Consider the following 14841-nt stretch of genomic DNA (forward strand, 5'->3'; position numbering starts at 1 on the left):
AGATTATTATTATTTCATAATTCCTGTAAAAAGCTCTTGTTCTGTTGCTTTCAACCTTCCTCACATAATTGATCAGACGTTGCTATTGCTTATGCCAGTGTACTAATCCAGAACAACAATAATTACTCAAAACTTGAAACTATGTATCACTGCCAAACCATTCAAATATCTATCATTTGTGCTTCTACAACATTTGAAATCAAACTAAACAGCTAAATTATACCAAAAACACCACGAACAACACAAATGTATTACTTGCTGATTTGATTCCAGCCTTCAGTATTGTTTTAGCAGTGTTAACTTCATGCCCCCGGGGTAATGCACTTCCATTAACCTATTACTTATCAATCTGAACTGGATTAACTGATTATTCAGTGGATAGGTAGCTGGAAGAAAAACTGTAGCCACATTCATTACAGTCAGAGGCTGAATGTGAAGCTTTGATTTATTTATGAAAGCTACAGTATGTATAGTGCTGTATCAAAAGGTGATTAATCTGGTCTTTCTCATTCACCTCTCTCACTCAAATGCACAAAAGTACAAGTTAAAATTACAGCTAAACTGAAAGGTGATTGGTTAAAAGCAAGCACAAATCTGGTACTGTATTTTTTATTTCTGAATCAATTCCAAGTGTTAATAATGAAAGCTTTTTTTGCCTTGAAAAGGAATCAGGATTTTATAGCAAATTCCTGACCTTCTGTGTGTGTGTGTGTGTGTGTGTGTGTGTATGCATGTGGGTGTGTGCATGTTCTCTCATGTACTACCTCTTAAGTTCTTGCAAACCACAGGCTGAGAACCACTGTCCTATTACACTGTAAATATCATTTGTTGGTAAATGCCAAATGTCCCTCTGTCACTGCCTAATTAGTATTTAGCATTTCAGGCACCATAATGTTTGGGACATAGCAATGGTAGGTATATTAAAGCAGTCATATTTATCACTTTGTTACAAATCCATTTCATGCAATGACTGCTTGGAGTCTTCCATACATAGACAATACCAGGTGCTGAGTATCTTCACTGGTGAAGCTCTGCCAAGCTAAGAATGAGCCATCTTCAACTTCTGCTTGTTTCGGAGCTTGTCTCTTTTAAGTTTTCTCTTCAGCACATGGAGGACATGCTCAATTGAATTTAAATCAGATGACTGTCTTAGCCATTCAAAAATTTTCCATTTTTTTGGCTTTGAATAACTCCTGTTTTGCCTTAGCAGAATGTTTCGGATCATTATCTTGTTGTAGGATAAAGCGCCTTCCAATGAGTTTGGAGGAATTCACTGGAACCTGAGCAGATAAGATATTTCTATACACCTTAGAATTCATTGTGCAACTGCCTTCAGCAGTTACATCATCAATGAAGATAACTGTGCTAGTACCTGTGGAAGCCAGTACATGCCAATCCATAACATCCCCACCACATTTATCAGATGAGGCAGTATACTTTGGATCTTGGGCAGTTCCTTTTTGTCTCCACACTTTGCTCTTGCCATCATTCTGATACAAGTTCACCTTTGTCTCATTTGTCCATAAGACTTTTTTGCTAACTGTAATGTGGCCATTCTGTTTTTGTGGCTGAACAGTGGTCTGCATCTTGCAGTGTGGCCTCTGTATTTCTGTTCATGAAGGCTTCTCTGGATAGTAGTGTCTGACACAGATACATCTGCTTCCTGAAGACTGTTTCTGATTTGTTAAGACAGGTGTTTGGAGCTTTTTTTTACCTATAGTGAGGATTCTTCTATCATCGGCAGTTGGAGGTTTTCCTTGGCCTACCAGTCCCATTGTGATTAATGAGCTCACCAGTGCATTCTTTCTTCTTAATGATATTCCAGACAGTTGGCTTAGGCAATCCAACTGTTTTACTGATGTCTCTAACAGTTTTATTCTTGTTTTTCAACCTCATAAAGGCTTTTTTTTTTACTTTCACTGGCATAGCTCTTGTCCTCATGTTGAAAAATGGCAACTATAGACTCCAAAGGTAGTCTGAAGGTAGAAGCTAGCCTAGGTGCCTTATGCCTGCACTAAACAATGATACACACTTGAGTAATCACGAATACCTGTGAAACCAATTATTTAAAAAATTATGGTGACCTAAAATGGGGGTAACAGTGTATAAAAAGTGTTGTCATTTATATATGACGTTACTGAAATGTACAGTATGCAAATATCCTTAAATGAAAGTCTGCAATATGCACCTTAGTCATGTCTGAATTGTTTGATTTGTAATTTTAAACAGTAGAGCAGAGGTGTAAATCAATGAAAAACATGGAGGGCACTATGTATAATGTTATATATAGTACTAATAAATTAAATTCAGGATTACTGGACCTTGATTCTCACATTGGGGGTTTCGCACAGTGCCAGACCCCCAGCTGTTTCTGAACTTAAATCCCTCCTGGATTGCATGGAGAGGCAGTTAAGCTAAATGAGAACTTCTTTTATTCAAATGACTAATGTTCAATGACTATTTTCAATGTTCAAATTCACTTTACCTGAGCTCTGTTACAGCAAAAATGAGTCTGAATCTTAAAAAATGATCAGTTTATTCAATACACTGCATTGAATTAATAATCTTAATTGACACTAAGTGTGAAATGACATTTTACATTTTTTTAACAGCATATGTACAAATGGAGTGTTATCATGTACAGGTAAGTTTAATTTTAATTCTTGTTAGTTACCAGAACCTCTCTGATTTAAAATATATATCAACTGTATACAGCATATTCTAAATATTAATATTTTTGGATACTGTCCTTAAATGTGAAAGAGTTTAATAGAAAAAGTTTCAAAATTGGTGTTGCTTGTTTTTTGGTAAAAAATGGTTAAACTTCAGGCTAACTTAATATTAAAAAATTAACAAAATTTCAAATATTTCCATTCTACAGTAATGCAATATCAATTCTTTTTGTATTATTTTTTAAATAGTACTGGGTAGTGAAAATTGAAACATTAAATAGGACTGCCATCTGTAATTGTCAGGTTGTCATTCTCATTCAACAACTCAACAACAACTCAAAAACTCAAAACTCATCTGTTCAGGAAGGCTTTTAGCTCTACCTGACTTTATTACCCTTCTTTCCGTTTACCTCTATGTCAAGATGCTCATGTAACTTATGTGTGTGTGCTAGACCATCAATTATGTTGTCTGTTAGGATGTTTCTCTGAATTTACTATCTTACTCTTCTTTATTTATTAATTTGGTTTATTACAATGCTATATACTATATACTCTGCCGTTCTTTCTTAAACTCTGTGAAGTGCCTTGAGCATGGGAAAGGCGCTATATAAATAAAATGTATTATTATTATTACTATTCTTTTAAAAATAATCTAAGTGATGAAATGAGATTTAAAGCTTCCTGCTTTGAAATCATATTCTGATGTGTCACATTCAGATAGATAAAATATTGTTTTCTTTTTAATATTACTTTTTAGATTATAATATTCATGTGAAACTTTTTTTTTTTAACAGACCCATCACCTCCTATACAGCCAAACCCGATGCAACCAGAAATACCACAACCACCCACAGATCCTCAGCAAAGCCCAACACAACCAGAAACACCACAACCACCCGCAGATCCTCAGCAAAGCCCAACACAACCAGAAACACCACAACCACCCACAGATCCTCAGCAAAGCCCAACACAACCAGAAACACCACAACCACCCACAGATCCTCAGCAAAGCCCAACACAACCAGAAACACCACAACCACCCACAGGTCCTCAGCAAAGCCCAAAACAACCAGAAACACCACAACCACCCACAGGTCCTCAGCAAAGCCCAACACAACCAGAAACACCACAACCACCCACAGGTCCTCAGCAAAGCCCAACACAACCAGAAACACCACAACCACCCACAGGTCCTCAGCAAAGCCCAACACAACCCGAAACACCACAACCACCCACAGATCCTCAGCAAAGCCCAACACAACCCGAAACACCACAACCACCCACAGGTCCTCAGCAAAGCCCAACACAACCAGAAACACCACAACCACCCACAGGTCCTCAGCAAAGCCCAACACAACCAGAAACACCACAACCACCCACAGGTCCTCAGCAAAGCCCAACACAACCAGAAATACCACAACCACCCACAGGTCCTCAGCAAAGCCCAACACAACCCGAAACACCACAACCACCCACAGATCCTCAGCAAAGCCCAACACAACCCGAAACACCACAACCACCCACAGGTCCTCAGCAAAGCCCAACACAACCAGAAACACCACAACCACCCACAGGTCCTCAGCAAAGCCCAAAACAACCAGAAACACCACAACCACCCACAGATCCTCAGCAAAGCCCAACACAACCAGAAACACCACAACCACCCACAGATCCTCAGCAAAGCCCAACACAACCAGAAACACCACAACCACCCACAGATCCTCAGCAAAGCCCAACACAACCAGAAACACCACAACCACCCACAGGTCCTCAGCAAAGCCCAACACAACCAGAAACACCACAACCACCCACAGATCCTCAGCAAAGCCCAACACAACCAGAAACACCACAACCACCCACAGGTCCTCAGCAAAGCCCAACACAACCAGAAACACCACAACCACCCACAGATCCTCAGCAAAGCCCAACACAACCAGAAACACCACAACCACCCACAGGTCCTCAGCAAAGCCCAACACAACCAGAAACACCACAACCACCCGCAGGTCCTCAGCAAAGCCCAACACAACCAGAAACACCACAACCACCCACAGGTCCTCAGCAAAGCCCAACACAACCAGAAACACCACAACCACCCGCAGGTCCTCAGCAAAGCCCAACACAACCAGAAACACCACAACCACCCGCAGGTCCTCAGCAAAGCCCAACACAACCAGAAACACCACAACCACCCACAGGTCCTCAGCAAAGCCCAACACAACCAGAAACACCACAACCACCCGCAGGTCCTCAGCAAAGCCCAACACAACCAGAAACACCACAACCACCCGCAGATCCTCAGCAAAGCCCAACACAACCAGAAACACCACAACCACCCGCAGGTCCTCAGCAAAGCCCAACACAACCAGAAACACCACAACCACCCGCAGGTCCTCAGCAAAGCCCAACACAACCAGAAACACCACAACCACCCGCAGGTCCTCAGCAAAGCCCAACACAACCAGAAACACCACAACCACCCACAGGTCCTCAGCAAAGCCCAACACAACCAGAAACACCACAACCACCCGCAGGTCCTCAGCAAAGCCCAACACAACCAGAAACACCACAACCACCCGCAGGTCCTCAGCAAAGCCCAACACAACCAGAAACACCACAACCACCCGCAGATCCTCAGCAAAGCCCAACACAACCAGAAACACCACAACCACCCGCAGGTCCTCAGCAAAGCCCAACACAACCAGAAACACCACAACCACCCGCAGGTCCTCAGCAAAGCCCAACACAACCAGAAACACCACAACCACCAACTATATCACAGACAACCACAGGTATGTAAAATAAAAAAGCACTATTTTTCCTGTAATTCTAAATGAAAATGAAGATTAGCAGAAAAATGCCTTTCAATTTAATTTGAAGTTAATATACAATATTATTAATGGTACAGTGTTGTAATGGTTAGCACTTCTCCCCGATCACTGTATGGAGTTCAATTACATTTTCTGCGCATTTGGCATGTTTTCTTGGTATTCATTTTGGTTTTCTGAAGGTAATCCAGTTTTCTCAAATTTACCAAAGATATACATAATAGGTTATTTGGTAACTATATATGTGATCATTGCTGGGTGTATAAATAAGAATGCCCAAGAGTTGAATGATACTCCATGCAGGGCTGGTCTCTTCACAATGACCACTGTTTCCTGCTTTCTTATAATGAACTAGGAAGATTCATAGAAGTGAAGACGGAACAGTTTTCCCCTGTATCTAGCTAGGGAATCTTGGGGAATAGATGGATTTTATAGTATTTTGAGTGCTGTGTTTTGGATTCATTCACATGTAGATTATAATTTTCCCTTAAATTTGTGTTAGTTTGCATATTCTGTGTAGGCAATTTAAATTAACCTGTTTCATATATATTTTTTAGGTCTTGCCTGTTCTGGTACATGGACTGATTGGGTTAACAAGAATTCTCCAACTCTAGCAAATGGTGGGGACCATGAGACCACAGCCAGTCTTTGCTCTCCAGGAAGCAAAGTTGAAAACATTCAGTGCGAGCCTGTAAACCCTAACCAGTTTATGCAGAATGTAATATGTAATAAAGAAAGTGGTTTAATTTGTCACAATGACGACCAAAGTCTTAAAAACGGTATACAAATGTGTGCTGATTATCAGATTAGAGTCTGTTGCAGTAACACAGTGCCAACAAATACACCACCTCCAACGCCCACCAAAATAGTTACTCCTTCACCTCCTTGTATTTGTGAGGGCAATCAGGAAAATGACACTTTTGCTTGTGGGGAAACATGGATTGATGGTTGCTCTAATTATACATGTATAGGACACAACTTGATTCAAAAAATTCCATTTAACTGCCCTGTAATTCCAATGCCAAAATGTGACAATGGTTTGGATCCTGATATAATCTCAGATGGCTGCTGTACAACATATGACTGTGGCTGTGAGTATACTAAAGTTTTTCTATTAAAACAAGCTTACATTTAATTTATTTATTTCACTGGTGCTTTTACTCAGTATAGCATACCTTCTGAATAGTTACGTGTTGTTGCTTTTTTCCAGGCAAGTGTGAGGTGTTTGGAGATCCTCATTATCTTACATTTAGTGGAGTTCAGTATGCCTTCTTGTCGGACTGCACTTACATTCTAGTACAGGAAAAAAAACCAGTATATGGATTCTCAGTTGCTGTGGATAATTATTATTGCATACCAGGTCTCAAAGCATCCTGTGCAAAAGGAATGTTTATAACCTACCTCAACAACAGTTTGTCACTCACTATAACAAATGGAAACATTTTGGTAAGAGTTAAACTATATTTTTCAGAAAGCAATAGCATTTGGTTAATAAAGAAGAATTATAGTTTTTATGAAAAGTAAATTTATAGGTCAGATAGTTCCACATTTTTAAATCTGTTAGCAAAAACAGGCAATATGCCAGCATCATAAATTCATGATGCTGGCTTTCAAAATATAATCATATAAGCTATAACTTTCTTTTCTCTCTCACTTACTTTTTCCTTTAAAATCATTACAGTGAGCATGTTTTATGATCTACTGTTTTATGCTAGCATTAATAATTACATAGTTAAAAAAATTATTAGTCAAATAAATAATATCTATATTGAATGCACTTATTTGTTTATACTGGAGCAGGACAGAAGGAACTGCATTCTTTCTCTACGTTGTCCTGCTCATATAAGACATTTATTCTTGGCTTTTTGGTTGTGCTGGTTTTCAATATTGACCCGTTTTTATAGCCAGGCTATATTTGCCTGGGCTTGCTCTTCCATTGGCTTTTGTTGTTTTTTTTAGGTACAGTGTCAAATCATATTCACTTTACATGTTCAGGTAACATTCTAATTTCTTGCATTTTTTGAAATGTTTTTTCTTTTAGTCAATACTCAATGGCAATGTTGTAAAACCACCAATTTACCAAAGTGGAATTCAAATGCAAACTACTACAACTGTAGTGACAGTTTACATTGAAGATATTCGAACCTATTTGTCACTTTCCATATACAACACAATCAATATCCAAGTACCAAGACAGTTTTTTGGAGGCAATACACAAGGGCAATGTGGTATGTACGATTGCTTACTTTCTGTTGTGGGAATTTCAGTCACAAGTCAGTAACTGAAGGTTGCAATTAGCATTAAGTTTTATTTAACTGAATTTGCAAGTCATTGTATAAGAATGTGCTAATTTATGAAGGAAGAATTTTCTTCTAAGAGCTTTCAACATATTTATCTTATTTTTGTTTTATTTACAAATCATTTCCTTACTTCAAATATTAAAAATGGATTAGATCAGTAACTTTTAAAATGCCTTTTTGTAGGGAGAGTGGTCGACATAGCAGCATAGCAGTTGAGTGTCTAAATATTTAATTTAACTTGCTGAAGAAAGGGTTGACTTGGACATCTTGATTAGACTGTGTAGTGCACATTAATATGTTGTTGCAAATGTGTCCATAGGAAATATAAAAACAATTCAAGAACAAACTTTAATATATTGCTTCTCAAAGTAAGTATTATCAGAAAGCAATGTAATATGTACACTTGTTTATTCATGTCTATAGTTTAGTTCCCTCAAATAATGCAATTTGCTCAAGGTGGCACAGTAAGTTAGAAACCTAGTGGCTTTTGGCTTAAGCTCATATGATGTATGACACACTAGTAAACAGTGGTATGAAGAAGTGACAGGTATTTGTTGAAGTAAGTGCCATGGTTGTTTTTTTTTTTTTATTAATGGCTGTCCTTAAACTAAACTTTAATATTAACTATCCATCTTTTGTAAAATAATACATATAGCGTATTTAAAAAAGTGTTCTTTTTCAGGTGAATGTGGTGGGCATTCATGTATCCGCAGAGATGGAACTCAAGAACCAGATACTTGCTGCGACAAAACTGCTTATGAATGGATAATCAATGATCCTACAAAACCATCATGCACATCAGCTCCTAAACATGTCCCTTGTCAAGCTCAGAGTACTTCTATACCCCCGACAACAGTGACAAAACAAAAAACAACTACATTACCACCTAAAACAAGCACTAAATCAAAACAATCTACTAGAGCATCACATAAAACTACTAAGACAATGGCAACAACAAAACAAACTACTAGAGCACCACATAAAACAACTGTGACAACGCCAACAATAAAACAAACTACTAGAGCACCACATACAACAACTGTGACAATGCCAACTACAACTCTGCCACCTCAAACAACACCAGAAGCACCCATCATACCAATTTGTGACATATTAAATAATAAGTGAGTATACATTTTATTTACATATGTTATACTTTTCAAAAACCTTAACATCCATTTTGGAGAAAATAAAAAGGGAAGCTTTTCTTATGTGACCAATATGTAAATTAAATGTAAATGATTTTGTGATTATCTTTTGTAAACCTTTTTTTTAGGATTTTTGATGAATGCCGAGCTCAAGTAGACCTTACAGTTTATGAAGATGCCTGCATTTTTGACCATAATTTGGTAAACAGCTCCCAGATAGATTGCTCTAGTATTTCACGAGCTGCAGGCCGTTGTAAAGAAGTAAATATCTGTGTGAACTGGAGACATCTAGCAAATGGATCCTGTGGTATGTGTTTTTATTTACTTTTATCAGTAAGAGTAAGAGTAAACATGGTGTATTGTTTGCTAGTTCAAAATTGAGAAATGCTACTATATATATACACTACATATATTGTCTCCTATTTGCGGTTGTGTGACTATAAATATTTTATATAGTATATATATATAATATACAGTATATATATATAAATATATATATATAAATAAAATTAAGGTTCTCATTTCAAATAGCAGAGTTATTGAGCAGTGCCATGCATTTTACTGAGCTGCAATATTCTGTGCCATTAAGAGTTGCTGCTGAGGTAGTGGTGACTTAGGAGCAAGACATTTGCATGTCTGATGAACCTTCCTCTCTCTGCAATCTTGATGAACATTTGAAGTTCTTTGTTTCATGTGACACTGCTACATTCCTTGAAGAGAGTTAATGAGAGAGGAATCATTCATCCCAGACCTTATATGCACATTGGAAAGTGTTTGGCGGAGATTGGGTACTTGGTGCTGCCCACTAGTTAAAATTATTAAAATATGGTTAAATTATTTGATATAGTCTATAAATATTACTAATAGTTCCCACAATTCCTGGCAAACTATATTTCATTGAAGAAACTGGGGAGTTACACAGGTTCTTTTTCACAAATTTTTTCTTTTGTAAATTATAGAAATGGTGTGTTACAGAAATTCCATAGTGAAGACATAGTCAATCAAAGGGTGCATCCACATTATCAATAATGAGTTCTCTGAAGATCTAATGAGCAATTGAGCTCCATGAATTGAACACCGTATAGATTAAAATGAAATATATAACTACCCTGCATGGGATTAGCAGAAAAAAGTATTTATTCCTTAATGTAATTCTTACTTTGCTTTGGTATTATGAGTGTGTAATGTACAACTGGATTGATAGGAAGTTAGAAATAGTTATTGATAATTGGAGTACAAAGCAAAATATATACAGGGAATAAACTGAGCAAGAAAGGAATGTGCAGTTCCATTACTTTTTAAGTCCTTCAATAGTCTCAAAGCACAAATATTAACCAAACAATAAAAAAAGCCACTGGCTATTACATAATGGCATACCACCCATTGCTTTAGATTTTCTCTCGATTGTAACATAAAGCGAGTTGACTGGGAAAAGCATGCCCATATTTAAACCAATCTTTGAACCCAGAGATGCTGTAAAATTCAATAAACAAATGTAACACTATGGGCAATGTGAAGTGAAGCATGACATCAACACAGATGGATTCTTTTTGCTTCATTCCTTTCCTTATATATCCAAATAGCTGACGTTTGCCAAAGACAGCAACCGGGAAGATATTGTAGCAACTGCAAAAATGAATCAGCAATAACAAACTGCCATGTCTGGTTCCACATTTTTTACATATCAATATAGTAATCCATATATAGAGTGTTTTGTCAATTTGACTGGAGGCTTCCGGGCTAGAGTATAGCAGACCTAACTACACAAAAATATCAGGTGCAAAGCCAAATCTGTGCAGTGTAGTAGAGACATAACTTCCATTCCATTCTCTCAAAAGCTTTTTTTTAAAATCCAGAGTTAGTCCTCTAGCAACTTGAATTAACAGTCATCAAAGGTTTGGCAACAGAGGTCTGTCTTTAACAAAACCAGTTCAATCTTGTGATATTGAAGGGAGCACCACTTTATCTATTATTTTAGCCAAAACCTTAGTCACAACCTTAACATCATTGTTCAGTAACAAGACTGGCCTGCAGATGAAATTGGCCTGTTCTATAGAAACTAACTAGAATGAAAAATTATTTTTTAAGTCAGTTCTGGCAAGATTGTAATTAAAGCTTGATTGCCATTTGCATCAAAGCAACATAAAAGTACATAAATATAGATAAATAAATGATATCTGTGCATTAGTGAACAGTCAATAGAAGATTAGGCAGGGAAGATTGTGAAATACAGTATGCTAAAATTGCAATGGAACAGCAAGAGCACATAATAATAGAGGTGCATATGATATTATTTATCTTGATTTTCAGAATACTTTTGATATGGTACCATATGAAAGGCTTGTGATCAAAGCAAAAAGATGGGGCATCAAAGTGTAATCTATAGACATATACAATGTAAAAGGCAGTATATACATGCTCGACTCAACACAGGCTGACACGGAGGCATGTGTAAAATCAACAAAATGATTTTATTTCTTCTTCAGCGGAGATCCACGTCTTCCCCGTGTCCCTCAGCCCTAACATAGTCCCAAGTACACCAAAATAAACCAAAATAAAGCACGCCACACTCTTCTTCCTCCACCACTCCTCCCAGGAAACCTCATCCTCCTCTTCCCGACTCAGGCTGGTGAGTGGTGGCTGCTGGCTCCTTTCATAAGACACCCGGAAGTGCTCCATGTGCTTGATTGCCGAGATCCGGCTGCACTTCCGTGTGTGGCGAAAACACACACTCTCCTCATTACCTGTCTATATGACTTCAATCTACTTTCATGTGCTTCTTTAGATATCTCTCCCATTTTTGTTGTACGTCTGATTGTCGCATTTCTTATTCTGTCCTTTCTTGTAACTCCACACATCCATCACAAAATTCTCAATTCTGCCACATCTAACTTCTTCTCCCGCTCTCCCTTTACTGCCCATGTTTCAGCTCCATACATCATTTCCACTCTCTTAAAAAGCTTACCTTTAACCTTTGCCTTAATTCTTCATTCACACAATACTTGATACCGTCTTCTAATTTTTCCATCCACACTGCCATCTATGAGTTATCACTGCATCTACTTTGCCACCTTGGGCTATCACTGATCCTAGATGTTTAAATTTATCCACTCTTTTCAATAGTTATTAAACCTCATACATTCTGTCTTCTTCCTATTTATCTTCAATCCTCTATCCGCCATTCTTGCAACTTCCTTTGCAATTCCTCTTTTTTGCTGCTACTTAGCACAACATCATCAGCAAAAAAGCATGCACCAGGGGGATTGGTATTTTATCCAATTTTATCACATCCATAAATGGATCAAAGAGGTAAAGACTTGATCCCTGGTGTGGACCTACTCTAACTGGGATACTGTTTGTTAGCCTAACACTGTTTTTAAACCGAGTCGTCACTCCCTCATATATATCCTGGGCAATCCTCACATACTTCTCTGGTACTCCTTTCTCTCTCATGCACCTTCAGACCTCTTAATGTAGCACTATATCATATGCCTTCCCCAAATCTATAAACACCACACAAACCTTTCTGCTTTTCTTGATGGTCTCTATGAGCTGTCTCAATGCAAAGAATGCATCAGTTGTTCTTCTCCCTGGCATAAAACCAAACTGCTCCTCCCCTATGGTGGTCTCTTTCCCAAGCTTGCTCTATATAACTCCTGCCCAAATTTTCATTGTGTGTAACATCAGCTGTATACCTCTGTAGGTTTCACAATTCTTAATATCACCCTTCTCTTCATAAATGGATACAATCACACTCTTCCTTCACTCCTGTTGTATTCTCCCCTGTTCATACCTCTTTTGCATTAGATCCCACAACACAATTTCTCCCTGTTCTCCCAACCACTTCCACACTTCTGCTGGTATTTCATCTGGTCCTGCTGCCTTTCTATATTTGACTCTTTTTAGTGCCTACATTACATCTTCCTTCCTTATTCATGGTATTAACCCTTCATTTGGGACTCCATTCCTGAAAGCTATGCTTGGAGTTTCTTTGTTCAACAGCTTTTCAAAATACTTCTCCATCTATTCTTCATCCAATCATACTCATTTAAGACCACACCTTGCTTATCTTTCATCTGCTTATCTGACTAAAATCTTTTCCAGCCTTGTTCCTAGCTTCGCTGTTCTAAAAATCATTCTCTCTCCCTCTTTTGTCTCCAATTTTTCATAAGGCTCTTCCAAACTTTATGTCTTGGCTCTTGCTACTGCCCTCTTTGCTTCCTTGTTTGTCGGCTTATACAGTACACTCCTTCATAGCCTTTATCAGATCTTGTACCTCACTTTTTCACCACTGTATTTTTTTGTCTTTAGGTGGGCTCCTTCCTGTCATCCTACCCATTCTTTAATCCAGCTATCAAAAGATGGGTTAATTGGTTATTCTAAATTTGCTCATACATATGTGCATTCTGTAATGGAACAGTTTCCTTTTCTAGGTTGGATCCTGCGTTATGCCTGCTTCTGCTTGGATTTTAGTGATTCTTATAATAATAAAAGTGGCATGAACAATATTATAATTTATGTATATTAAATTAAAGATAACACAGTTAAGTAATAGGATGATGACTTAAAGCAATCCAGTTCTTATTGCTCACTTCCAAGACTTGATGTTAATATTAGACTTACATTACACTGATGCAGTACAAGTGAGTGTAGTTATGTGTGCTGTTTCCTGGGATAAATTAGCATTCTGTCTAGAGCTGGTATTTATGATTGATCTGTTCAGAAAATGAAATAATGCAAGTGTGCATATCAAGAAATATAACTTAGAGCATATTCTTGCCTCATCCTGAGTATACTTTCTGATATACGCATTAAACATTAGGCAACACTTTCTCTTCATGCATAAATATGATGTTGAAGACGTTTTTTCTTTGTTTTATTAAATATTTTAGTGAGATATATACTTACTTTTGTACAGAATCGTATTATAAGATTTGCCTTTAAGTTACTTAAAGTTATCTAAAATTAGTTCCAGCAATGTTGCAGATATATTTCTTGAAATACGTTAAATCTATTTTTTTTAGCACAAATGTGTTTCATTGATAATCTTGACTTTGAAATACAGTATATAAATGCCAGTACTTTATTTTCAAATGATATGAAAATATGGCAATCCCCTGATTATTTTGTTTGAGTGGGGATTTACTGCTTTGAAATATGTTAAAGAATAATGCTCTGCTTTCCTAACTTCATACTCAATATCTGCTTGGAAATGCTTAAGTGTGTACAACACATTAAGTGCTTCATATACCGCATCTTCTAGTGTTTATAATAAAATAATAATATACTCTATAATTAGTAAACTGTTTTTTTTATATTTAGTAGAAATTTTTAGAATATATATATTCAAGATTGCTTAAGCAATGGTCTTGCCACATTGGAAATAAGTTTGGAAACATGAAAGAAATTGCATAAAACGTCTTTCTCCCTGATATATCAAAACTGTAAACTTTATATTGGATTGTTTCACTTGCAATACAATACATAGTGACTGGGCTGCATGTAAGGCTTTATTTTTAGAATGAGATGTTTAAGAAATTATACACACAAAAATATAATAACCATTCAAAGACATTTTACTACACACAAATAACATAGTAATAATACACATCTTAGCAAATAAAATCAAGAAAACTATTGGATAAGAACTTACAAAAAAAGTTACTGAAGCAAATAATTCTGGAGAAGCAAAAATTACTTTGTTTTTAAATGAATTCACTTCAGAAGCAAACATTTTAAATTAAGTTTAATATAATGGAAAGTACTCAGTAAAGACTATTCGATAGTTGTGAAGTATTATTTAAAAGGATCTGGATAAATAAAGTACTTAGAGAGTGTAATTTCCCACTAGGCCTTTGCTGATTAGTAGCACCAAAATGTAAGTACTGAATGG

At 37.1% G+C, this 14841-nt stretch overlaps 1 protein-coding gene across 50 annotated transcripts in view; it reads left to right on the forward strand.

Annotated features, from left to right (window-relative positions):
• LOC114659860 (mucin-19-like) overlaps positions 1 to 14841 on the forward strand; it is an 83761-nt gene that overhangs the window by 61023 nt on the left and 7897 nt on the right. The window contains exons 32-46 of one of the 50 annotated variants that reach the window (XM_051920842.1): positions 2613 to 2644; positions 3467 to 3718; positions 3767 to 3862; positions 3911 to 4006; positions 4103 to 4246; positions 4295 to 4438; positions 4487 to 4534; positions 4583 to 4678; positions 4727 to 4918; positions 5015 to 5464; positions 6058 to 6591; positions 6711 to 6946; positions 7542 to 7728; positions 8483 to 8924; positions 9077 to 9255. In XM_051920842.1, coding sequence (XP_051776802.1) covers positions 2613 to 2644; positions 3467 to 3718; positions 3767 to 3862; positions 3911 to 4006; positions 4103 to 4246; positions 4295 to 4438; positions 4487 to 4534; positions 4583 to 4678; positions 4727 to 4918; positions 5015 to 5464; positions 6058 to 6591; positions 6711 to 6946; positions 7542 to 7728; positions 8483 to 8924; positions 9077 to 9255 — 3128 coding nt within the window. Of the gene's footprint in view, positions 1 to 2612; positions 2645 to 3466; positions 3719 to 3766; positions 4055 to 4102; positions 4247 to 4294; positions 4439 to 4486; positions 4535 to 4582; positions 4919 to 4966; positions 5465 to 6057; positions 6592 to 6710; positions 6947 to 7541; positions 7729 to 8482; positions 8925 to 9076; positions 9256 to 14841 lie in introns of all 50 variants that reach the window. The other 49 variants (XM_051920883.1, XM_051920838.1, XM_051920852.1 and 46 more) reach the window with 49 other exon arrangements.

This window comes from Erpetoichthys calabaricus, chromosome 1, assembly GCF_900747795.2.
Source record: "Erpetoichthys calabaricus chromosome 1, fErpCal1.3, whole genome shotgun sequence".
NCBI lineage: Eukaryota > Metazoa > Chordata > Cladistia > Polypteriformes > Polypteridae > Erpetoichthys > Erpetoichthys calabaricus.